Source organism: Dermacentor albipictus, chromosome 1 (genome assembly GCF_038994185.2).
Source record: "Dermacentor albipictus isolate Rhodes 1998 colony chromosome 1, USDA_Dalb.pri_finalv2, whole genome shotgun sequence".
Taxonomy (NCBI): Eukaryota; Metazoa; Arthropoda; class Arachnida; order Ixodida; family Ixodidae; genus Dermacentor; species Dermacentor albipictus.
Window position 1 is genome coordinate 396,658,055 of NC_091821.1, and position 26,290 is coordinate 396,684,344.

The window sequence follows — 26,290 nt, forward strand, 5'->3', positions numbered from 1 at the left end:
TCCTGCCTGAGTTACCTGCTTAGTCCTGCTTACAAAAATCGATGTGAAGCCAAACATGTGAATGAGTAAGTTGTGGCATCTGCAGTGAGCTTTCCTTTTTGTGTTACTGAAACTGTACATTCACCGGAAAAGAAGAAACAGATGTCTTTCAGCACGTGCAGGGTATTGTCAAGAATACTTCTGAACGATTTGGCTTCATGGATAACAAAGGAAGGGCTTATGTATTCCCGAAGAGCATAGCTGACAACACTTGCACTGGAGAGTGTTTAGCGCACGTGCACATATTACTGATTTCGCTGCTTCTAACCATTATGAAGCTGTAGGGATTTAGGGGGTGCCAATGGCACTACGCTTCGGTGCACCATGGTTGGCGCACACCTGCCTATCAACTGCGGTCCGGTAGGAGCACGAGGAAACAATCGACGACAACATTCGGAAAGCGTTTATTACAATTGCAACTATCCTAAAAACCTGCGTATAATACGAACCCGCATATAGTATGAGGTGAAATTTTTGTGACGCGAAATGGGAAAAAAAGTTTTATCCACGTATAATACGAGTTAGGAAAACTCGAGGAAAACATTTGTTTAAATTGCACTCCGCACTTCAATTACTGTCGTCCTCAGCTGCGCTCTCTTTGGATAGTTCTTTGTCGGACATATCTTCCCAGAGGTACTCACCCTGTGCCATCGAGCATGCTCGAGATGCCGCACTTCTTGAATGCGCGCCGCTCAAGCATACCTGCCAATCCTCCCGATTTGCCTGAGAAACTCCCGATTTTTTACTGAACTTTCCGATTGTACGATCACTGTCCTAAATCTCCCGAAAAGTGGTCTCTGTTTGCAAAACCGGCACTGCGGAATCTACAGCTGTATCGTAATCGTCAGCATCACCAACAACGGCCGCACTAGCACAATCGGTATCATCGACTAAGCAGCCAACTATCGTGCCTAGTAAGCCAACCGAATCCAGAGCCAATGTAGCTCTTGCAGTTCATGCATGCCTTCCTCCATGGTGCATCTTGTTGCTGCTGCTTGTGTGTATGATTAGCGTGGGCTAGGCCGCGCGCGCGTGTGTGTGTGTGCTCGTGCGTGCGTGCGCGGCGCACTGGTAAAGTTAGTCCTCGTGTGCTTGATGCCATGGTGCTATCAAAGCCCAAGAAAAGGTATTTGCAGAAGTTTTTGCGATCTCATACTTCTGAATTTCTGTGCTTTTTGACATCTAGAAAAGGAGCACATTTTGCATTTTGTACAACGTGTGGATGCGACGTCAGCGTGTCTCACGGTGGCAAAGACGACTTGAAACTGCACGTTTCCACTGCGAAGCATCAAAGCTATGTTCGCACCGCTGAGCAGCAAGAAAACATAGTGAACTTTCTCTGGAACAACTGTGAAGACAGTGTCATACGTGTGGAGTGCCTGTTTACGGGATTCCTTATTGAACACAACCTACCCCTTAGTGTCAGTGACCACGTTGGGCCTCTTTTACGGAAAATGTTTCCGAAATACGACGAGGCGAAGCGTTATGAATGTGGACGCAACTCTGAAACGCAACCCTGAAGAATGCGGAGGTGGCCAATCTGAAATTTATTTCACGGGCATCGCTCTCGAGTCTTCGTTTCTTTATTCGGAGTTTCCCTCAGCTGCTGCCCTGAGATTACAAGGAATCTGCTGAAGACGGTTTAGATGTTCTTGAAGCTGCGTTTGCCACACTACAAGCGTAGAGTCTTCAAGAAGACATTCTGAATGAAGAAAGGTGGGACGTGCAGTGGTCTATGGTTGGAAAAATGAAAACACTGATGCAAAACATGTTTCACCGAGTTGCTAAGGTGATGCTCGATTTACTCGTGATATCGCATAGCAAGGCAGAGTGTGAGAGGATATTTGGCACGGCGCGAAAAACTAGGGAGTGTATTCCGCTCATCAATGTGCAATGCATCCTTTCAGCACCTGCTGCTAGTGAAGGGCCGTCAGTCTGGACCATGTTTTGAGCAAAGTCTGCTACTGCAAGGCCCCTGCAAAAGGACTAATCGAACGCTGCCTGAAAGTTAGAACAAGACACCCCCCCCCCCCCCTCCTCCTCCCCGTCAGCGCGAATAAAACGTCTCCCAATTTTTTATTTCACCAGGTTGGCAGGTATGCACAAGGTGTTCTGGTATGCTGGCCCATGCGTCCACAATCCACTTGCATAGCGCAGCTGGTGAAGCCCGCTTCAGCCACCCGGTCGGCGTCACTGCAGGCTCACCTGAGCACAACTAATCTGCGTAACACTGCTTGACCGCGTCCTTTAACGACTTGTTCACGCAAACATCTAAAGGCTGCAGTTGAGACGTCATCCCACCTGGGATAATGACGAGTTCAGTACCGGATACACTCAGCAGCCTCTTCACGGAGTCAGCCAAATGACAACGAAATGCATCCAAACGAGGATGGATGGGAACGACAACAGTGTTCCGTGCCGCCTACACCAGCCTAACTTTATCCAGTCGAGCACAAGATCCTTGTTCATCCAGCCTTTCTCTTGGCATCTCACGACCACATTTCTTGGCAGCTCCTCACCTTTAGGCACTGTCTTGCGCTTGAAGACGACATAGGGCGGAAGCTTGCGTCTGTCTGCAGTGCGCAACATCATGACGGTAACTCGCGTTTCCTCGTTGCCAGTTGACCGGACATAAACCTGTTTAGAGCCCTTTTCGTGCACGCTGAGGGATGATGGCATGTCCAGATAAACCGGTGTTTGGTCAGCATTGCCGATTTGCCCTAGCTGGAAGTTCTTGGACTTGTGCAGCGAAATAATGTGGTGCTGGAAAGCCACAAGCAGCTCTTTGAACCATTTGGGCAGCTTTTGCGAAATCGAAGTTCGGCGGCATAAGGAAAAACCAGCACAGCACATGTAGCAATAAATCCAGTGCTTGCTCGCTTTGAAGGCGGAGCTCGGTAGCCCTTTTTCTCTTGCAAGCTCCTTAGCTTTTGCCTGCATAAGCTCCATGCTCACAGCTTGATGTGCGGCTCGCTGTTGGCGTATGAACTTCGTCGGGGCGAGTTCGATTTTCGGGAATGTCCCACTCTTTGGGTTGCGAAAGCTTCTTCGCGTTCCGCTGCATGCGAAAAGGGCTTCCTTTTGGCGACGCCATCCGCGTATGCTTCCCTGGTTGACACCAACTGCCTCCCAGCCGTACTGTTGCCGATGTCCTGTGCGGCTAAAATAACCTTTCTCTTGTAAGCAGCCGAGTACTGTTTTCGTGGTCCGGACATGGTAATCCTTCAGTGTGGAATAAAAAAGATGCACTTCGTGAAGTGTGGTTTGCACGTGTGCTGCCAAGGTGCACACTCAACAATAAATAAACGATGCTGTAGTCGCACAGCAATAACGAAACCAAGCCGTAGCCACGCAGCAATAACGAAGTCGAGCCATAGCTACACAGCAATAACGAAACCAAAACGTCTAGCCCAAATTTCTGACTGAAATTTTCGTTCGGATCCGCATGCAGTATTAGGCGAAAATTTGGGACGCTCATAATACGAAAAAGAACCTCGTATTATACGCGGGGTTTTACGGTAACACTTTGAGCAGTCCAGCTAGCTGAAGTTGACATCACCGACGATTCCCTTGAGGAGAATAATATGCTAGGTAAAGAGCGGCTTCCAACTTATCAGCTGGGGTACCGTGGCTGTCGGGGTACCCCAGCTGTTTTGCTGTGGCAGCAGCTTACCAGCAGTTGCCACAGCAAAATTTTGAGCAAAATCACACCATAGTCAAATGCACGACAAAGTTGGACGCAGGCTATATCAGTGCCTTGTGGGAATCCATGTCCCAAGACGGTCTCCCGCGTGGCAAACTTCAGGAGGGCGCACCAAGCAGTTTTGCTGTGGCAGCAGCTTACCAGCTGTTGCCGCAGCAAAACATGGTTGACTAACCACTTGCGAGAAAACGGAAGCCGTGGTGGAACCTTCCTGGTGACTGAAGAGGCTAAGGCAATGTCAGAGGGATCTCGTGCAACATGCTTGGTGGCGCTAATAACGTTTGCATTTCCCATGCGCGATCTGCATAAAGGTTTCGTCCTCTTCCCAAACCTGCTTGGTGCGCCCTCTTGACTATATCCACGAGGGAGACTCTTGGGACATGGATTTCCACAAGGCACTGATATAACCTGCATTCGACTCTGGCGTACATTTGACTATGGTGTGATTTTGTTAAAAATTTGGCTGATTGTACATTACGATATATTATCATAAACATATTTGTTTCCCACTCTGTGTTCCTGAATTCCAAGTCTTGTGGAAATGTTCAGGACCTTTATAATATGGCTATCAAAAAGATAGATACAGGAACGAGACTAGACAGGACAGGTTCGATCATATAACTAACTTTGTACAGCAAAAGATTCACACAAAGAGCGGTTTCTTTGCATTGCTAGTTTGGTGTACAGCCAGTTGTGGGTTGGCACCTGTTCCACTTGGTCTTCTTGTCCGTGTCCTTGTTTGCATGAACCATTTTATAAGCACTGCATAAACTAGCCCAACATCTTACTCTACTCATTTATGTGTATGTTTGCATTGAGGCACAAGTTTTACAATTTCATGTCTAACACATATTGTTTTTTGAATGTAACTTTGTTAATTAAATTCAAGTTTGACTATCAGGAGGAGTCCTGCTGATAAGCCTTTCTGGCACACGCACGAAGTCATCTGAAAGGTAGAAGGAATTTCAAGTGGCTGAAGGAAAAGGCAAGAACATCTTCTGAGTGAGATTACATCCTCTCTATTGTTTTGGTGTGTATTTGGCTTGAATATTGACAACACTGTGGTCTGGGTGAGCTTATCATGGCCCCTTGAGTGGCAGGGGTACTTTTGGAGCAATGCCCTGACACAATGCTGTACATATGCTACAGGTGGAGTGCCCGGGCAGTCCTGCAAAGGTTGTGGCGGCAAGTACCAGTGTAGAGCGGAAGGACAGTGGCGTGCTGTGCACGTCGGTGGGAACCATCACCGAGCCCGATTGTCTAGGGCCCTGTGAGCCTGGAACCAGTGTCACTCTTGAAGGCATTGTCTGGCAGGAGACGGAAGGCGGTGAGATGCACCTCCTTATACTGTAACCCTGCCTGCCTTTGTACAAAATCTTCGATTTCATGCGAGATGTATTATACTTTATGGTGGAGGTAGCTGTTTAGAGAATTTAATTCAGTGTTCATGACCTCTGTCTCGGGTAGAATCATTCTGTTTATCCTCTGCCGAAGTCGTCAGAAAATGAAACTTGCATTGGTGCTCACTCAGGATTCAGTCCTGGGGGCGTAGCACGATCATGCCATTGTTGTGCTGTCATCATCATGCCATATTACTTTCGCCTACTGAGAGAATAAGTTTGGTTTTAGCATGTAGTGCAGACACCAGTGTGTAGCATAATTCTTTCTTGCATTGTGACTCCATTTTCTCTCAATGTGGGGCTTGATTAGCTGTTAGAGCACCATGGATGACAGCATTAGCGCCACTGAAATTGCTCTTACGTTTTGATAACCTTGAGGCTTTGGTTGATGCAGGTGTGCTGGTGGTGAACGTGACATGGCGAGGCAAGACATACGTGGGCACCCTGCTGGACTGCACAAGGCACGACTGGGCCCCTCCACGGTTTTGTGAGTCTCCCACTAGCGACTTGGATGCTAAGGGTGGCCTCCCCAAGGGGGGACGTCCAAAGAGGGCTCGGGGTGATGCCGAAGCGTCGGCCCGTGCAGCTCCTGTCCAAGGAAAGCTTCGCAACGGGAAAGGGCGCCGATTTGCAGTCCCCTGCAGTCCAGCCAAGAATGAGGGTCGCCGCCGGAGCAAGCCACCAGAGCTGGAGCTTAGTCCTCCTGACAAGAAGAGGGCTCGTGCACGGAGTACACCCACGCCTGAGGCTCCCTGTTCTCCGGCCCTCATCCTGTGCCCGGAGCCCAACTGCGGCAAGAAGTACAAACACATCAATGGCCTGCGCTACCACCAGAGTCATGCGCATGGGTGTGGGGATGCAAAGGGGGGTGAGGAGGAGACCTCTGATGGTGGAGAAGAAGGCAGCCGGCCCCCCAGTCCTGATTCGGTGCCTCCTGCAGAGGAGGCCCCTCAGACGCCTGCACCGGTGCAGGTACCAGCACCGGCACCGGCATCAGCAGCACCAGCAGCACTAGCAGCATTGCCGACAACACCAGTGTCGGCGACACCCTCCCCCGCACCCCCCATGCCCCCCACTTCCCCTGTGTCTGTCACTGTCAGCATCCCCACTTCGCAAGTGTTTTCATTTGTGCCAGCGAGTGTGCCACGAGCTTCCACTCCCCCGCGTCAGTCTGTTGTGTGTGGTCCTGCAACCCCGTGTTCTCCCGAGTCACCTCATGCAAATGTGGCACCCTCAAGTCCAGCAAAGGTGCTCACAGCGACTGTGGAGACTCCTCCTCTGCAGTCTGACCCCAACCGACCCCACAAGAGACCTCACAAAAAAAGCAAGAGCCGCAAGCCGGAAGGCAATGGCTCACTGGTTATGCAGGATGAGGTAGGGCCTGAAGGTGCACCACCTTCCCTCACAGAGTCTGGACCCCCACAAGAGCAGGCCCCACCTCACCTGGAGGAGAGTGTTCAGAGTCCAGCATATTCGGACATATCTGATGATGCTGCTCCTCTGTTAGAAGCAGCAAAGGATAAAGAGCCTCCTCGCACATCCTCCGAACTGTATGGTGTGTACCCTTACTTTGGGCAACCCCCATACCTTCTTCCTGGGGTGCAGGCACCTGAGGCAAAGCCTGTGTCCATAGCTGGACCAGGATCTGCAGTTGAAGAAGATTCAAAGACGGATGTCAGCAGTCGGGACAAATCAACCAAGGAAGCTGGCACTTCCCGTTCCCAGGAAGGGAAGAAGCCAGACACAGACTTTCCTCAGTTTCCTCCTTATTCCCTGTGTGCTGCTAGCCCCTTTGTGCAAGGGGCTCCAGGATTTTCTTATGACCCCTACCGTGTACATTTAGTGGAGCCACCCTTCAAGGAAGACAAGGGCGCTGCTGCTTCCATCAAGGAACCAACTGTAGATAAGGCCCCGCCACCCGAGAAAGCTCCCCCTCCTCCAAGACCATCCATGACACCCCGCCGGCCATCTCCTGAGCCACCCCCCGCATTGACCAAGGACCTTGAATGCAAGGAGGAACCCAAGCCGGAGACCAAATTTGGTCCTTATGATTCGCTGTATGAGCGGCGGTTATTCTATCTGCCCCCTGAGCAGGCAGCGCCCCCTCCTGCTCCTGCAGAAATTGTGCCCAAGGAAGTTGTGCATCCTCCTAAGAGTGTGACACACAAACCACCACGCACGCCCAAGGAACATAAGGAGAAGGAAACGGGTGGCCAGAAGCCCACCATGGAGACAACGGGGCCGCCACCGCCAGCTAACTACGCCTACCTGCACCCAGGCTACCTACCGTCGCACTTCACACCACACATGGCCTTTGAGCCGGTGTACCGGAGCCTGTCTACACCCTATGGAGCGTCTCCGTACCTGCGCTTCCATGTCCCTCCCCCTGAGGTACCCCCACAGGCGCCAGGACCACCCGTAGCACCGCCACAGGGACCGCCAAAGGCACTTGACCTTCTGCACCAAGTGTCCCAGCACTATGGGTGAGTCATGCCAAGACATCTGCACTGCTGTTCTTCACCTGAGCATGATGCGTGTTGCCATGATATCGGCCATGTTGACAGCCATCAATATCATCAAATGCTAAAAAAAAACCCTGCAATATGCACCAACCAGGGCAGTACATGGATGCAGCATTGCCTAGTGTGGCCCCTGCTAGTCGATTTTCAAGAAACACTCAAATCAAGTTTGTAGCTGACAAAACCACACATACATGGCAAAAAGAAAGAAGAGGAACTGAATACTGATTTGCGCTTAGAAGTTATAGTCAGCATGCAAATTTTGTTTTGCATGCATAATGTGCAACTAACGAAATAAGATAAAGCTAGCATTCTCCTCATACAGAAAGCAGTGTAGGGTAGTAGAATTGAATATTGAGTGCTAAGAGACCACGAACTGAAGTAGCACCACTTTATTTCTCTTATATCATTCGGAACTTTCAGTGGCCAGGTATGTGCTACTGTAGCCATTATTGCCTGAATTTTGTGTGTAAGCGGTGCAACTGGGCTAGTCAGTATGAATCCATAGCTGACTGTAGCACAAATGAGAATACAAAATGAGAGAAAGGATGGGCAGGTTTATTGCATTACTACATTGAATGTATCTGCATGCGGTCATGTCAGTGCATGCACAAAATTGCTATCACGGTGTGTCGTCCTGCGGTCCATGATTTGTTGTTGTTCGCAATTGTATAATTTCTTCCATATGCATGTTTGCTTCCTCTTGGTTTTTTAATTTTGTGATAGCTGTCTGCCTGCACACTCACCGACTGATAACTCAGATATGCTTGATTATTCGGACATCTTGCAGCCTGCTATCCGATAATTTGGACTCTGAGTGCACGACTGCGTGCTAATTTGGCCATCGAGTTGGGCAGAATTCGCAATACAGTCAAACCCACTTATAACAATCCCTAATACAGTAAAAGCTCGTTAATTCGAACCGCAAGGGGAAGCCGCTTCAGTTCGAATTAACGAAAGTTCGAACTAACGAAAGTGAAGGAGAGCAACAGTACACTGTGATTTGGAAGCAGTAGGGCATGCCAGAAATTTGGCGTGTCAGAAAGTGATGGCGTGTGCCGCGGGCACACGCCATCTTCAAGTCGAAGCTCTGGGTCCGACTGTGCCACACCACCGATGTCCACCGAAACGAACGTTAGCCGAGGGTTAACACTATCACAATGATTCGCGACGGCCGATACCTCCTAAGCTGAAAACAGGGCTGCACAACCGATGAAGACTGCCGAGACAAAGACGCTGAACATGTGAAGGTGGTGAAGGCCCTGATTCGTTGGTTCTTGATTGCAAGCGCAGCTGCGACGATGATTCGCTGTGTTTTGGCGCTTGCCATGCCATCTCCACACAACATTAGCAGCTGTACAAGATTTGCAAAGCCTCCGAGATTCGCAACGGGCAAGACGTCTTGGAGGTTACGTAGAACGGAGAGGCGGCAGCCGCCACTGCCTTCTGGCTGACCCCGCGTCGGTTAGATTTTTTTCCGATTTTGCCTTCTCTCGCCGTTCTCTCCGTTTCGGAGGCAATACAGCCTTGTGTGTAGGCAGTAGGCGCTTTTCTCTGGCCGTGTGCCAGGTGAGCGTAGTTCGAATTATCCGCGAGGGAACCTTCTCGTGTTCGAATTAACGGACTTTTTTATACATAGACTCCTGTGGAGCTTGGCCGGACCAAATCGTACAGTTCGAATTATCCATAAATTCGAATTATTGAAGTTCGAATTAACGAGCTTTCACTGTATAACAATTTATTGGTTATAACTACCACATTTCGCAGCAATTTGAATAGGCACTGTCGGAAAATCTTAAGTGCACCCAGATATAACTGAACATTTTTAAAAGTGCCATACTGTTACAATGAAAGAGAAGAAAGGGGGTTAACTGAGGGGCCCAATTTTTATTAGTCATATCATAAGAAGCCAACAAACACTGACACTAAGGACAACATAGGGGAAATTACTTGTGCTTAATAAATGAAATAAACGATAAATTAATGGAAATGAAATTGGGTGAAAAAACAGCTTGCCACAGGTGGGGAACGATCCTGCAACCTTCACATTATGTGTGCGATGTTTTACCAATTGAGCTACTGCAGTGCCGTTTCCCCGTCCACTTTCTTGGGTATGTATGTTTTCTAGTAGAACCCTGGGAGTGTTAGCCAGCAGACCTTGGCGGTAGATGTGGAACATCCTTTCTGCAGCAGGTGTCACGAGAACGTGGTCTATTTGGGTGAAGGCAACTTGTCAATAAACACACACATGCTACCTGAAGGCATCAATGTTGCTGGATTCGAGACCCTCGTTATGTAATAAACGAGAAGAAAGGGGGGTTAACTGAGGGGCCCGATCTTTAGTCATATCATAAGAAGCCAACTGTTACTACTACAGTGAAAGCTCGTTAAGTCGAATTTCAATAATTCGAATTTATGGATAAGTCGAACTCTACGATTTGGCCTGGCCAAGCACCACAAAAGTCTATGTATAAAAAAGCCAGTTAATTCGAACATGACAAGGTTCCGCCACAGATAATTCGAACTAGGCGCCACTGTGCCGGCGGCTTGGTGCCTAGTACACGGCCAGAGAAATGCGCGTACTGCCTGCACACAAAGCTGTGTCGCCTCCGAAACGGAGAGAATGGTGAGAGAAGGCAAAATCGGGAAAAATCTAACTGGCGCAGGCTTGGACAGAAGGTAGCGGTGGCTGCCTCCTCTCCGTTCTATGTGACCTCTGAGACTTCTTGCCTGTCGCGAATCTCGGAGACTTTGCAAATCTTTTGTAGCTGCTAATGTGCGGCAGATGGCGCGGCAAGCACCAAAACACAGCGAATCAAGTGTGTCGCAGCTGCGCTTGCAATAAAGAACTAACGAATCAGGGCATTCGCCACCTTCACATGTTCAGCGTCTTTGTCTCGGCAGTCTTCATCGGTTGTGCACATGTGTTTTCAGCTTTGGAGGTACCGGCTGTCGCGATTCTTTGTGATGGTGTTAAGCCTCGGCTAACGTTCATTTCGGTGGACATCGGTGGTGTGGCACAGTCGGGCCCAGAGCTGCAACTTGAAGATGGTGTGTGCCCGGGGCACACGCCATCACTTTCTGACGTGCCAAATTTCTGACATGCTCTACTGCTTCCAAATCGCAGTGTACTGCTGTTCTCCTTCACTTTCATTAGTTTGAACTTTGGTTAATTGAACTGAAGCAGCTTCCCCTTGCAGTTCGAATTGACAAGCTTTTACTGTACTACTACTTCTGCCACCACTGCCACCGCTACCAGTACTACCGCTACAACTTCGATACAGTCAGTATATGTTCGTCAGTGTAACATAGCAGCGAATTCAGCTGGTCATGGCCTCTGAAATCTCGCAGTGCGCACCGAGGTCAGAACTGCAGTGTGGTATAGGGGCAACGTATTGCGCATTCATATTGATACATTCTGCGCTGCATAGTGTTTTGTATTCCAAGCATGTTCTGCAACAGCACCCGATTTGGTTCTTCTTCTTCTTCTTCTTTTTTTTTTTTTGTGGCCAATTATTTTTGCCTCATGTGGCAATAACAGGAACCAACATAAGGAGCGGTACTAGTACAAAGTACAAAACGCAAGAGCATCTCACCGTCATATTTTTGGTATTTTGGTAATATTTAGCTTGCCTGTCCCAGTAAGGCGCATAAAGCCAGCTGCGTCATGTTTAATCAGTTAGAATTGAGGCCATATCTGCATCACACTGCATCAAAAGTGCTTGTCGCTGCACCAAGTTAGATTTCTACCTGTGTGAAAAGATTAAATTGCTGTTCGGCCAATGTTATATGGCCAATCAAGCTATGATCCTAACTTAGTGCAGCTGTCTAATACTTTGATATCGCTATCAGTGCTTTGCCTTTTGTACAGAACTGTGACTTTTCACTCATAGAACCAATATTTTGGACAATGCATAATGGGTACTGAAGTTTCGTACGGCATACCAAATCTTGCTAAATATCTCCAACATGACATGCACGCACAGTTGCAAATTCGAAGCACCACAGTCATGGCCAACAGGTTGTCGCCCGTCAACCCACTTTCATGTTATTTTAACACCAAGCTTTTTCTGTGGCGTCAGACTGGTTTTGTTGCTGCATTGGTGAGACTATGTGAAGAGTGGTCCACTGGCAACGTCGTTCCACTGCGGGCAACACTATGAGCCACAGCGGCTGAGTCAATGCGAAAGAGTGGTCCACTGGCAACGTCGTTCCACTGCGGGCAACACTATGAGCCACAGCGGCTGAGTCAATGCGAAAGCTTCTCAGACTTCACATCGTACCTTCGATGTAATGACTTCATCGACATGGCATGAAACCGTATCATCGGTCGCCGACACACAAATTCCATAAAATATCTCCCCCCCCTCTCTCCTTCTTTCTTTTTTCCTTCCTTTTTTCTTTGTGTGTGTGTGTGTTTGTGTGTGTAATCGAAATTTTTTGTTTGTTTCGTTTGCTGGATAATTTGGAAATTTTCATGGCTCCTGTGCAAGAAAAATATGTTTGCATTTGTACATAAAATGCATAAATGGTCAAATTTCAGCATAACGAATTAAAGTGCCAATTTGATTGACTTCCTTATATCGAGGTGTAACCGTGCTACTTTTGCTAATTAGCGATTGTGTCTGTTTCTAATGAGGTGGTCAATCAGCACACGCTAAAAGCAGTATTGCTCAAAGTGTAATTCGTAAAGTCAACCATATTTGCTGGTGAAGAGACAACTGCCCTGGTGTGCCTTCTTAATAAACATGGTCTGAGTCATGCCCTGGTCTGTTCTCTCTTTGCACAGCAACCACAAGATACACGAGCTCCAGGAGCGTGCAGCAGCTTCACCATCTCCACATATGGCTGGGGAGCGTCCTCCAAAAGGGGGTCCTCCCGAGAAGGGTCCTCCGTCGCGGAGTGTTGGAAGTGAGGGGTCATCCTCTGTGGGGCCTCCCCCTGTGGTGATGGGGGGTGCTGCCGACCTGGCAAAAGGTGTGCTTGGGCCAGGACCTGCAGCCATGGGTCCACAAGGCCCTGGTGGCCTTCCTCCGGGAGTGGCAGTTCCTCCTGGCGGTGTGACGGGGTCGCCCAGCACTGCCACTGATGGGTCGTCCCGATCACCTCCTCCCCAGAGGCACCTTCACACACACCACCACACCCACGTAGGAGTTGGGTACCCCATTTACGACCCGTATGGAGGTATGTCTGCATGGGGGGTGTGTGGACAAACAAGGGAAATGTGGACAATCAACAGGTGCCTTTTTTTGTGCAGTGTTTGTGTTACATAAATTTCATGTGTGGGGAGAATATCCTTGCCTCCTGCACGCTATTCCGACAGAATTTGAACACATTAATTAAAACAAACATGCACAATGTGGGGATATGACACTCACGCGTCCCCTGATATGTTGTCTTTCCTGCATGTCTCGTGTCCCCTGTAATCCGGCTTCTCTGCGTAGCTTAGTGCCGGCGTCGGTTTGTCGGGTTGCAGTGCATTACGAGAGATGGCACGATTGTGGCGCTGCTAGCGCCACCTAACGGTGGGGTTGGTCGGGTGCGACAGGGCTTTTCCTTTTTGGCTCCGGGTCGGCATGCAGCGCGGACGTTCTGCGCCTGCGCTGATCCATGTTTCTGCGAGACCGTCTCGCGAGGCCTACACCGGAATGGACGAACACGGTCGTTCGAACGCGTCACCGCTCGCATGACCGTACGAGTGAACGACCAGGGGTTGGTGTCCAGCATGGGGCAAACATATTCGCTCGCTATCCGGTCGCGGTGAGTCAGACTCCCTCAATTTGTCACGTGCCCATTGGCACGTTTTGTGGATAGCAACTCAGTTAGCAAGCATTAGTGTATAAAAGGTGCAATAAATGCCCTTGTAATTTGCACTACCGTGTTGTCGTTCCTTTGTGCCAAGAGTACCAGTGAGAGCCCCACAACGTATGAGTGAGCCTATGTGCCATTAAGATGCTGTTAAAGTTTACTTCTGTTAATTCGACCCTGACGGGGCTGATGAAAACAGTCTAGCTATCCAGCGGGTCCAAATAAACAAGAGGCAGAAAAAACTTCTTTATTTGGTAGTGCAGTTAAACCTCGATATAAATAAGTATTTAACTTTTCATAACCTCTTGTCCATAGACTACCATGTATTTGAACCTGAATATAACGAAATGCGTATGTGATTTCAATATAATAAAATTTCGCTTCCACAGCAAAAAAATGTCGAGACAATAAATGGAAACTTCTGTGGGCGCAGATGGTCAAATGATGGAATTGCAAGCAGCTGCTTGCAAATGCACCTCACAAATCGGACACCCAGCACCACAAGAGCCACCTCCAAAGTGAAGTTGTATCATGTTCTGTATAAAGTCCAAGTACGATAAGATCCTATTGCGCCCGCTTCTGCTTTATGTGCGAGTGAAAGCTTGTGAGGGTGAGAAAGAAATATGCCTTCACGAGTGCCGCCTCATTGCTTGAGCAAAGGGAAAGAGGGCAGGGGAGCAAGCTGGCGGTAGTGCGATCAAGCACATCAGGGGCGGAGGGTTGCAGAGGTTAAATTGGCGTGGCTGTCTTGGCCTAGCATCATGTAAGCTTTCTTCCCATAGGTTTAGCATTGAAGGTTGTGTACGTAATCTCGTTTAAACGTCTCCTATGGGTGACCCGTTGGAGCGAGAGGCAGATGAAGCATTCGCTCCCTGCTGCCGGCACTTTATGTAATAGCATCGTCCCAGTGCGGGCAACGCTATCAACCACTGGGGCTGATAGTGTTGCGGAAGCCAGTCACGCGAAAGCGGGGCTGGCTTTTTTTGTATTGTACTGCCGATGTGAAGATATAGTCAATGTGGCACGAAACTGCACCATTCGTCGCCAACCCCCAAATTCATCAAACGAAATTGTTTTCTGATTCAAATTTGCTTTTTTTGATTGCCCAATAATTCGGAAAATTCTGCGGCCCCTTTTCGTGTAAAAAAAATCGATCAGCGACTGTGCTTATTTGCTTAAAAGGTATAATTTCCATACAGCAAAATTTCAATATAACGAAGCAAATTGCTCATATTACCTACTTCGCTATATTGAGGTTTAACTGTATATGCCCCGATTACCGATACCAATTTTATGAATTCATCTTTTTTCTTACCGCTAAAAATGGGCTCATGTTCGGTTCTTTTATGTTTTAACCTTTTATTTCAAGATGTAGTTGTCACAATTATATTGTGATAAATAAATTTACAGCCTGATGACTGGCATATAGAATGCGTGTCAAGCAGTAATAGATGCTCAGACAGTTTCTGAGAATTTTTATGTGAAACTTCAAAGAAGCACCTCAGGACGCCTGAAAAGAAAGTAACAATTTGCTATTTTTAGTGTAAGTACTGAGAGAAAAAAAAAGTTTGAAACACAAATTATGTGCCTGGCCCTTAGTTCCCAGCTTTTGGAACTTAGATAACGCAAAAAAGTTATTATGCAGATTTGTTGAACCAACATTAACAATAGTGATGCCCATGATATGCGGAAAAGCAGTATTTTTGCAAATGTGAAAACGGGCGAGTTCCTATTTTGCAGAGAGCATTTGATTTTGCTATGGCCTCGGGCACCCAGTTCAATTTTACTGCATTCTTTAGGCTCGCGAAGCAATGGTCAGGTCAGGAAGCATATAGAAGCCTCTTCATCCTTATATAGTGAAATCTATTTAAACCGCAGTTGGCCTGAGCTAAAAGAAAAAGGTACTAAATGGTAGTACTGCTTAACCAAAATAGCATGAAATCGCCCACTGCCGTGGCGGCCTAGCAGCGACGAAAGCGGCCTCAAACTTACTGAAGCTGCGAGCCAGCTTTTCAGCCAGCCCCCCCCCCCTTGGCAAACACTTGCATGGCAGACTCCTCGTTGGTATTGCATATTCACCATGCACGGGCGCAGTAGCGCTGTAGAGGTCGCGGGGCGCATTTTTCATTGTGAGGTGCTGTTCTCGTCGTGACGATTGCATTCATGAGGCTGACGTAGCTCGCAGCTTCTGCCACTGTCGGTCATGAATTGCCCATGCTGTTGCTTTCCGATTCGTCCTCATCACTGTTCTTAAGCTACACTTCGGCAACAACAGAGGCAACAATGGCGAAAAGTCAAACCTCGTAGCTGACATCTCTTCGCGATCACAGCGGCGTTGCCGAGCAACTTCTTCGCATTCCAAAAGCCACACACTGTAGTCAACTGCAACTCCTGTCGCTTGCCAGTGCAGACTTCTTCATGCCACGTTTGATAGCACAAATGGTGTCTAATTTTTTTTTCTTTGCTGTGTACCCGGTGTTTTTTATCCAAGATTTGACGTGACTTGGGTCCTAGATTGCACAATGCCACAACACTCTGGCACGGCGCCGAAATGATGTTGATGTGACTTCATGCGCAAACGTATGGGGCGCTTGGAGGCCTTTGTTTTGATCTCTGAGGCTTGTTCTGCCGGGGCCACCCGATGGGAACGACTCACTGCCATAATTGCGCAATGAAAAGTGGAAACGCTATGCGTGAACAGGCACGTATTCAGTAAACTAGTATGGTTTATGCGGATACAAAACGCATAATGTTCAATGGCCGTTGAGTCGAGGATTTGACTTTACTACTTTTAAAACTAAACTGCTGTTTAGGCGGCTACGGTTTAATGAGGTTTTACTGTATATTCCATTTGGTCAGTTTTTCTGTGCAAGTAAGCTGGTCTAGTGCGCATTCAATTGGCGCTGGAGGCTCTAAATGCTTTTTTCGGTTCTCACAGTACTGTACAGTAATGCGTAGTTGCACAATATTGTACAGTAATAAATTAGAGCGACTGTACAGGCAACATTCAAAATGTAAGAGATTAGACTACTAGTCAAGCTTTGGTTGAAGGTAGGTCTAAAATCAATTGCGTGCTCTTGTGTGAGCGAAAATTCCACACGATGGTAAAGATTGTTCGTAGTAAACTGTATATACACTGTTGAAACACTGATGGATAGCAACAAACCACGACAGCTTGCCAATAATGTTGCACACGATATAAGCGAACAGAATTATCAAAATAACACACACTCATGAGCATCCATCATTTGAGACTTCGTTAAAACAGCTTAGACGTCGGATTGAAAAATTGGGCAACCAGACGGAAACTTCTGTGTATTCGCTGCTGCTCATGTTTAAAAATTATGCTGCCAAGTCGACTAAAGTGCTAATTTTGCACCCTTTTATTGTGAAAGTGCTAGGAGTACTGGAGGCTATTTTCGACAATACTTTCAGGTGAAGATTTATTTTTCCAGACTCCCCAATCTGCCAAAAGTTGTCAAATCTGAGCAATAATTAAAGTTAAGTCGCCATTTCAGGCTGTGCATGGTGTTGCTAGTAGAAATATTCCAACGTAAATATTTTAAGAACAGGTTGAAAAAGCGTCAATCAAATTAATTGATTTATACAGTCGCCGACCGATTTTCCGGACTCCAAAAATTCGGACATGCCCGATTATTCGGTCAGCCTCGCGGCACCGCCATTCTCCCCATAGATCATAATGTATAACAACTGCCGAAAGTTCGGACACCTTGCAACCTCTCGTCTGATTTTTCGGACACTCCTTGAGCCAACTCGGTCGAGAGCACCATGCACCGACTCTGACCGGTGCATGGTTCGACTTACTGAACGCCATTTTTGTTTTGAACGGAGCTTCCTTGCTGCCCCACGAAGTGGCGCTCCTGGAAATCCCCGCTCATCATCATCGTTTCTGCCTGTTTAGAGTGGCTCTGCAGCAGTTCCGGTTTCAGCTTAGTAAGCCATGTCAAGACAATCCAGCAGCTGGTTTGTTTCTTCGCGCAGGACGCTGCGAGCAGGCCGCGTTTTTCGTTTGTGCGACTGGTGTCGGCACGGTGGTGTTTGTGTGCTGTGTCGAGGTTTCGGTGATCCAACGCGCCATACGTAAACATCGCGTCAAGGGTCCAATGGCGCCGACAGTGCCCGCGCAGACTGCGCTAGGGAATGCCAGCAAGCGGGTGCCGGGAGGCCTAAGACTTGTCGCCTTCCGATGTGCTCCCTACTGACGCGGAAAATGTTCTGCCGAGACCTGCGCAGTGGTTGCATTGCGATTCCGGACACCGTCTCATTTGACAGTTTCATAGGTGCTGACACTGCTGTATTGACATGCGCAGAACTCGATGACTGCAAGATCATTCGGCAGGTTTCTGCTGCACCGCCGGGCGATGACTCTGAGTCGGAAGATGATGCACCATGTGCTATGCTGCCGTCGCATGCGGAGCGTGTACAAGCAGTGACTGTGCTTTCAGCCGCTAATAGTGACCGTACGACCCTCTCCGAGATTCAGGCTTATCTGATTGCGCGTAAACGGAACAGCGTGCAACGGCGCATTCACCATTTCTTCCAAGCCTACTGCCGAGCCCGAATAAGTGCGTGGAAATAAAAAAATTTAATTTTTTTTTCTTAATCTGCTTTTTCGGACACCTGTTTATTCGGTCATTTTCGCAGTCCCCATGAAGTCCGAATAAACGGTCGGCGACTGTATTGGCTTGGTAAGGAAAAAGTTAAAAGTACAAAACTAACATAATAATTGCGTTCCAGCTGCTAAACAGAGTAGAAATCAAACGTTCACACAATTCTTTAGCAAGAGAAATGTAGCAGACCTCCGGTTGTGGCGATAAGAAGAAAAGAAATTAAGCCAGCTAACTTTACCTTCACACAATGGAAATCTGTTTACTTAATGTCCATTGTCATCATTCTCAGACAGCACTTTATCACTGTCTGTGAAGAACCACAACATGCCATGCTCTTTACGCTCCATAGTGCGTTTGCTATTCTGCATTTATTAAACGACTGCAACGATTGCAAACGGGATGGTAGCCCACGTCTAGACTAACTACTGTGCTAGTTTGTCCTGCGATGCATGCAATTCTCCAGAACACTAAAAACACACTGCAATCTGTTGAAGATATCTTAACATGTAAAATAGCTTATTGTTCGAATGTGTTTTCATAATCAGACTGAAAGTTGCGCATTGTTGTCGTCATGCTGCGCGAGAGTTCATTCGTCACCATCCTGCGATGGTAATGGCAGCTTATATGGTAGGCTGTTGCGAATGCCACGAACACAGTTTTGGTTTCGTATCAAATTGCGCTGCCCAACAATTTTCAAACGAGTTTTCTTGGGAACAGAAGAACTTTGCATTAGAATTGAGTAAATACTGTAATAATTCATTGTGAGCTACTGTTTTTGCTTTAAAATCTTCACTGTATCCTAAGCACCACCAACACAGGACTGTGCTGCTATTGTAGTCGCCAATGCAGTCGCCATTGGGGTCAGGTGCGTTTACGATAACCACCCAAGTTTGGATTATTCACTGAAGGCTAATTTCAGGATGAAAACAAATATTCGGTCCTATAGCCACGTGTGGGCACCGACCAGGACCTTAGATTGGGATCGAATTAACCGGAGTCTTATTAACTGAAGTCTACTGTACTACTCATTTATAATCAGTTTAGCCAAAGTGAAAGTTTGTTGCTGTTAGCATTTAAAGAGGCTAATGTTTAAACCCATGCTAAGCTATTGGCTGGAAGTTGGATGTGTTCTGCATACCGTATTTACTAATGTAGAGCCTGCATCCCCATTTGAGACTGCAAAAAATTTGTTAAAAAAAAAAAATTTCACTGGCTTCATACTCATGTGCTGGTTAATTCCTCCAAGCTGCTACAAGATGGCACTAGTCTGTGTCTGAAAAATAGATTGGCGACTGCAAATGTGTAAATGTTTGATTTCATGAGACCAGTATGAATATCCGAGTTAACTAAATGTCACGTCACTGAACATATATACGTTCATGTAATGCAGAAGCTTGTCTTTGTTCCTTGTGATAATGACACAGTACTTGCTACCTGTTCGGAAAACTTCAAAAAATCCACATCTAACTGTTCCAAAAGGTTGCAAATGTCGCAACTTTGTTCGCACGCAGCAGCACACAACAGCGGCATGGTGCATGTCTACATTCAAATAGGCATGCTTTGCACTGACACCCCTCTTTTATTTTCACTGCTGGTGAGCCAGTCGGTAACATTATAATTCATTGCAATGTATTCTGCAAGTTTCAGTGAGTTTGTAATCTATGTGTGTTGAATTCTTCTTGGCAGTAATTTTAATAATATCAGTCGCATAGTGTGCCTGGTGTCGAATTACAATATTCATTAAAAATATATATATGCAGAGCATAATGTGATTCTTGTTGAGCAAGTATTGGTATTTGTTCACAGGTTTTTTTTTTGCATGGTTTGATGGTTTTCTGCCACCGAGCTCTAGGGCTTGATTTAGGGCTCTAGGCCTGTGGCCATATATCACTGCAATAACGAGCTTTTGATGCCAAAAGATAGTGCATACGTGGTCAGTACCATACTGCAAATTCTCATTATCTGGTTTTTCAAGTTAACAAGGGCTGAATTGATGAGTTTTTACTGTACTGCTCCTAAGAAAGGGAGCAGCAGAGCCAACCGATCTGGTCGTACACTCCGCGCCATTTCGGTCCCCTAACCTCATGGCGCCCTTGGTTTGTAGTGCCCCCAAGCCCATGGAAGCAGGCGCCACCCCAGAGACCCTACCGTGTGATGGTAAATAGGACTTCCCTTCTCTGCTTAATGCAGTCAAACTGTTGCTGTTCCTGGAAGAGGCAGCAGAGATTCAGAGCTAGGCATATTTGAAGGCAAAAAAAAAAGAAAATTAATAATAATAATAAAGCAATGTATGTTTTTGTTTACCTGTGGCTACAATGTTTTTAAAGGAAGAAAAGCATTTGGATATACAGCCGTTGAACAGCTTCTAAGACATCTTGAGAGGGATGAGATCTGCTGCCAGGCCCCCCTTGCCGAACTTTTAGGTATCTTTGGCAAATTGCTACCGCCTACCGATACCCTTGCTGTCCTCTGCCCACCTGGCAGCTTTGAGTGTGCTAGCTAATCTGTACAGGCACATGTGCAGAATTGATTAGCAAACACTTGCAGGTCGGCTGAACAGTATCGGTCACTGTATGCAATGGCGCTGTGCATAAAGCGTTTGTCTCTAGGGCTTTGGAGCAATAAAATTTCTGCAATGCCTCAGTGCCTTACATAATGATGGGCTCACTCGCATGTGCAATAACCTTGGGAATTTTGGCAGCAAAGATTAGACTCCCCTTGCTTTTGGGAGGATGTGATAGGCTTTGTAAATGTTTTTGCCAGTGAAATGGCATGTCAAACTTGCAAAAAATGCCCTCTCTATCAAGTGAAAGTACTTATACAGGGTCTTCAAAGTTAAACTAACACTAATTTTAATAAAATCGCTATGTTAGCTATGCAAAATCTGATTGCACAGGTAGTTTATGCACTTTGCGGTCTCAATTTTTGCAACTAATTATTCACTGAATGCATAATTAACAAAACTTCTTAAATTTTTGTTGCTTTTGCAATTGTGGTGTATGTTTATATTTGAAACGTTAATACAATCGTATTTGAAAACAGTTTCATTTTGTTTGATTTTCTTGGAGTGCTCTTGTTCTGATATATTCGGCATCAAATTTGACTCTCAATCAGTTAATTTTGCATTCGGGAGCGTGGATCCCAGCAGAACATCCAAGTCCCCATGTGAAGCAGCTTACTCTATGTGGCACATTGTCTGCAAGCTGGGAAAAGCCAGTAGCACCTGTGCCTTTGCTCTCGGCTGCCAAAAGCGATGACTGACTTCTTTCCTTTCCCTGATGTTCCCTCATAGCTTGACATGTGTAAAGATCCATGCCCCTGAATGCGAAATTAGCTGGTCGACTGTTAAATTTGATAGCGAATACCTCGAAAGAGAAGTGCTCCAGAAGAATCAAACAAAGTGAAGTTGTCTTCAGACATGATTGTCCTAGTGTTTCAAATATAAGCATATACCATAACCGTGATAGCAAGAAGTTAAGTTTTTGTTAGTGATGTGTTAGATATCTCTAATTTGTTGCAAAAATTGTGTCCGTTAAAGCTTACGAACCATCTGTGAAAGCATATTTTGCATAGCTAGCATAGCATTATTAAAATTAGCATTAGTTTAACTTTGAAGACCCTTTGTAGTGAAAAGCTTGGCTGCTGAGTAGCTTGAATGCACATTGTAGTTTCTAGACAGCATGACCTTTAACTGTTGCTAACTAACAGACGTGCAGGCCCAACAGTGAAACACTTTAGGGTACTCTTTGATTGTCCTTATGTTTTATAATATACATTGTTCTCTTAGCACAAAGGCATTCTTGTGTTTTTACCTTCCTGGACCATTGGTAGGAGCATGGGCTGTCGCAGACACACATCCGCAGCAGGCCTCCACCACTGTAGCAGGTCACACATAATCGCGTACACTATGGGACATATTTCCAGACATGATGGAACTGGCATTGTAACGGTTTTCTCAGGTACAACTACAGGCGAATGTACCGCCAATGTCCCTCCTTTCTCGGTGTTATGTGTATTTCAAGTGCCGGATCTGTTGGCTCTGTAACCTGTTTCTTCAGTCAGCCATGTTTTAGCTGGACAGTGTTACTAATTCCGTTAAAGGAAAATGTGTTCATGGAGTAAAGTAATTGGTAAATGGTAACATCTTTACATCTAATTCATTTTATAACACCATGCAAGTTCGAAACCTCAGCATGTTGTCCCTAGAAGGCTCGGAAAAGGCTGTCATCATGCCCTTCACTGTTCACTAAAAATTTGTCACATTACTAGACTTGATAACTGGTTGACTGCTGTATAAAAATGACATGTTATGCGCTTCTTTGCATAGAAATACACTTGTCTGCGTAGAATGATGGGCCATTCTAGAAACTGCCAGTATGCCTTCTGACTCGAACAGCTTCTTATGTCAGAATATTCTCTTTGTCACTTTCATAATAGGAAGGAAGGCTGTTGTCAAATTCTGCAGTGCTTGCTTTTGAACTTTGTCCTGTCTAATGTAATAAATGTAGGCAAGGTGTGCCCTTGTGGGTTCTGGAAGCTTAGAAATGTTATACTGCCATCTTTGTTTTGCACCGCTGAGTAAATTTACCATATTTGCACAAATATAATGCGAGGAGACACTTCTGATGACTCTGGTAACTCTTAAAAATGTACACTTACCAACGTGAATCAATAATCCGTAATGAAGCTGTATTTTTGGGGTTTTGAAGATCGATTTTTAGCATGCGTGATCTGTTATGCAATTTGTAGCCATGCAATACTGCCTACAGATGTGGCAGTGCCTGTGATGGATCTCATCATGATAATGAGCTGCCCGTCACGCTATGCGGGAAAATTTTAACAGAAGCACGATGCGCTTGTACCGAGAAGCAAGGTGCACATGTACTGAGGTGGTAGTGTTAGTGCAATGAATCCATGTAAATGCCCATCACCGTAGTGAATCAGGCCATTGGCCCAAAGGTTATATTAAAAGCCTTCTTACTGCTGTGGGATTCCTCCATTGTGCTCAATGCACTTCGTTACATTGTGTTGCACTTTTCACAAACCTCTGCCTCCTGCCATTGAGAGGTTGGCTTCTTTGTAAAACTTGGTCACCTGGTGGCTGAGCTCGCTGTTTCTTTAAATGTGATATTGGAAACAAAAAAGTCCCGCTTTATATTCGGTCATTGTTTATTACTTGAAGAAATACTACAGGTGGCCAATAAAAAAAGAAAAGAAAAAGTTTCATTCGGTATATTTGTGCATATATGGTATTGTTTTGTCCATGCTTGGCTGTGCCAACGCTTCAGTACTGTGTGATTAGCTGTGACATGCTCTCTTATGAAAGTCTTCTGTTGTAGAGTTACTGTTCGAGGTTCTAACATTCATTTTAGCGCTACTTTTGGCGTCATCAGTTTTGAAATAAGCTGATCAACAATAAAGGCCAGGACAAAAAATATTGTGGCAGTTTGACTTTAATTTTTATGAGCGAGCTTATCTGTAGAAAAACAGGAAGGGGGGGGGGGGGGGGGCGGGAAGAAAAGAAAAAGCACTTTACGAATTTTGCTTACGATGTGAACTGCAAGCAAGCTAAGCTAAATATGTTGAATATTTACTTTGGCAGTACAAAATGCTAATTTGAAAGCTGCCTACCAGACAGGGGCAATTTGCATGTGTAACATTAAAGTGTAGCCCTTGCTTGTGTAGGGGTAAAAGTGTAACATAACCCAACCTGAACAGGGGCACATCTGTTGAAAAGCTTGCTATGATATTTATTTCCTGACATTTGCAGAGCTGACCAGAGGGGCACAAAGGCAAAAAGGATAGAAATTTGCAGTGACAGTTATGATAAACAATGACATTGTTCATTTCTGTTTTGACTTGGTTTCCCTTTGTATGCTTAGTATTTTCATCACACTCGCGTCGTATGTGTCCTGTGAAAAATAAACTCGAATGCAGGTCAGTGCTGCGTCTGCCCAAATATGAAACGAATGTGAAAGTGAATTTTGGTTTCCACTCGATGCCTAAAGTTATCGATGTTTTCGCACTCAAATTAAGAAAGCACAAAGGGCAGGTTCAACAGGAAGGCTACCTAGCAAGTATTGATAAGTGAGGTAGGTCAGAGGTCGCACCTCTGCAGTCACTGTTGCCCAAGTGCTGATAATGTGTTCCCTTTTTTATGGTGCACCTTCCAGGTTCAAGACATGTCACTAACTAGTCTTGCCAACGGCTAACGTGTGCCGCTGTTTTCTGCTTTGCTTCTGTTTGCAGCCATGATAGCAAGCCAGCAGGCAGCTGCGTGCGCCGTGGCAGCCTCATCAAACCTGCACCCGTTTGTGCCCAAGTGAGGCTTCCCCACAGTACCTGGCGGGGAGGTGCAACGACCACCCCGATGTGTAAATAACCGCCGCCATGTGTGCGGGGCCCGAACTGGACCGTCTGACGTGCAACAAGAAGGCCCCCTCCCCGCTGTGACCCTGCCCAGCCCTCTCACAAGCTTGCCTGCCCTGCGTGTGCGTGATGTGTATGTGCGTGTGTGTGCGATTGCTGCTGCTGCCACTCATGTGCGGCCGTGTTGCGAACCCAGCTCCCACCCTGTGTACATAGTGTGACATGACTGACCCCACCCCATTTCTGTGGCCCCCAGCAGTGGTTTTAAACGCGTGCTCTCTATCATCACCCCCTCTGACACTGCCACGACAGCGCCGTCTTCTGTGAGGACGGCATCACCTCTCCCATCATCCTGCTGCTGATGCTGCTTCTCAGATCATCTCGGTCACTTCGCTGGAGCCTCCAATCTGACATTGCGAATGAGATGTTCACTGTGCTCCCCGTTTAACAACCCTCTCAATGTTGATGTGCGCATAGAAGGTGTGGTGTGCTCACACGCTGAGCAAGTTTCTCCAACGACGAAGAAAAAGAAAGGAGTGTGCGCTGATGTTGAGTGTTTTATAGGGAGGCGGGGCCCTCCTCTTGACACCCACCCTTCCTCCTTAAAGTCCCCCTTTCTTGTATTGCTTTCATTTTCTCTCACTTTCATGGGCCTCCCCCTCCTTCTCTTACCCTGTTCGATTCTCCCGGTTTGGGAGGCTGTACAAAGTGTTAAATATTTCGTGCTACTATTTCATTGTAAGCTATAGTTTCATATTATCCACACTCCCTCTCTTATTTTCCTCCCCCACTCACTCCCTTGCCCATCCTGCTGTGCCTGGCTTGCAGCAGTTGTCCCTTCCTGCCCACATCCCCACCACCTTCGGTATTCTGTTGGTGTCCTAGTGACTGTATTTTTACGAAAGGCAAATACAGTTGTGCCTTTGAGCACCTCTAGTCCTCTCTTGCAGCTCTGATGATTGCACTAGGTAAGGAGGAACTAACTGCTAGGCACTGTCAACACACGAGACACCTTGGGGAATTGAAAAGCTCCTGTACAAAGAAGCGCCAGGTTCAAGTCATGTATGTGCAGTGTGTACCCCAGGTGTCAAAACGTTTGGAATTACATGTTCATTTTTCAAACGTTTCTTGCTGTCTGCCATTCTTGGTTAAAGAAAAACAAAAAGCAAACTGATAGCCTAGATATTAAAGGGGCTTACAACTGATGTCACGAGGTTTGTGGTGGAAGAGAAAATAATGCACTTCATATTGGTTGAATTGAATAGATAGCTAGCAATTGAAAAAGGGATTGTAATTTTAAAAACGGGAAACTATTTAGTGCAGAAAATCCCATAAAACTACGTGGCTGCAACACTGTTTTAGTACTAATGTTACAGCTCCCCTCCCAACATGACCACAGATTGATATACATAAGATGGCTGCAATTAAGAGCACTATGCCTCTTGTTTAAAAAAGTATTCGCTATATTTAAGATAATGTGTGCATACTTTTCAGTGTTACTCGAGAGTCAAACATCCCCTCACAATGTAAGGAAAGTTATGTTTACAAGCGGCAATATTGTCGTGGCAATGAGTGGAACAGCAGAACAACTGCACGCATGGTCTACACAATTGCTTTTGTGCGCATGCTAGTTTTTGAGACTGCCCAGTATTCTGTGGTCTCCCTGTGGGATACAATCTCTTGGGTTGACGTACACCCTTTTCCAAGCATTCTCGTCCTGTAATGGGCGAGCAGCTGCCTGGCCGAGCACTTGTACCTATTTTAGCAGTAACAGCAGCTCTGGTCTGCCTCCCATAGCCATGGTGCATGGTCTACAAGAAG

General features: G+C 46.5%; 1 protein-coding gene across 10 annotated transcripts in view; it reads left to right on the top strand.

Moving 5' to 3' along the window:
- LOC139054671 (zinc finger protein 609-like) overlaps positions 1-25,595 on the top strand; it is a 71,663-nt gene extending 46,068 nt beyond the window's left edge. For 8 of the 10 annotated variants that reach the window (XM_070532073.1, XM_070532074.1, XM_070532069.1 and 5 more), the window contains 4 exons: positions 4,892-5,069; positions 5,537-7,625; positions 12,451-12,845; positions 24,350-25,595. In XM_070532073.1, the coding sequence (XP_070388174.1) occupies positions 4,892-5,069; positions 5,537-7,625; positions 12,451-12,845; positions 24,350-24,426 (2,739 nt within the window). In that variant the 3' untranslated portion in view covers positions 24,427-25,595. Of the gene's footprint in view, positions 1-4,891; positions 5,070-5,536; positions 7,626-12,450; positions 12,846-20,204; positions 20,258-24,349 lie in introns of all 10 variants that reach the window. The other 2 variants (XM_070532079.1, XM_070532078.1) reach the window with 2 other exon arrangements.
- The last annotated feature ends 695 nt before the right edge of the window (positions 25,596-26,290 follow it).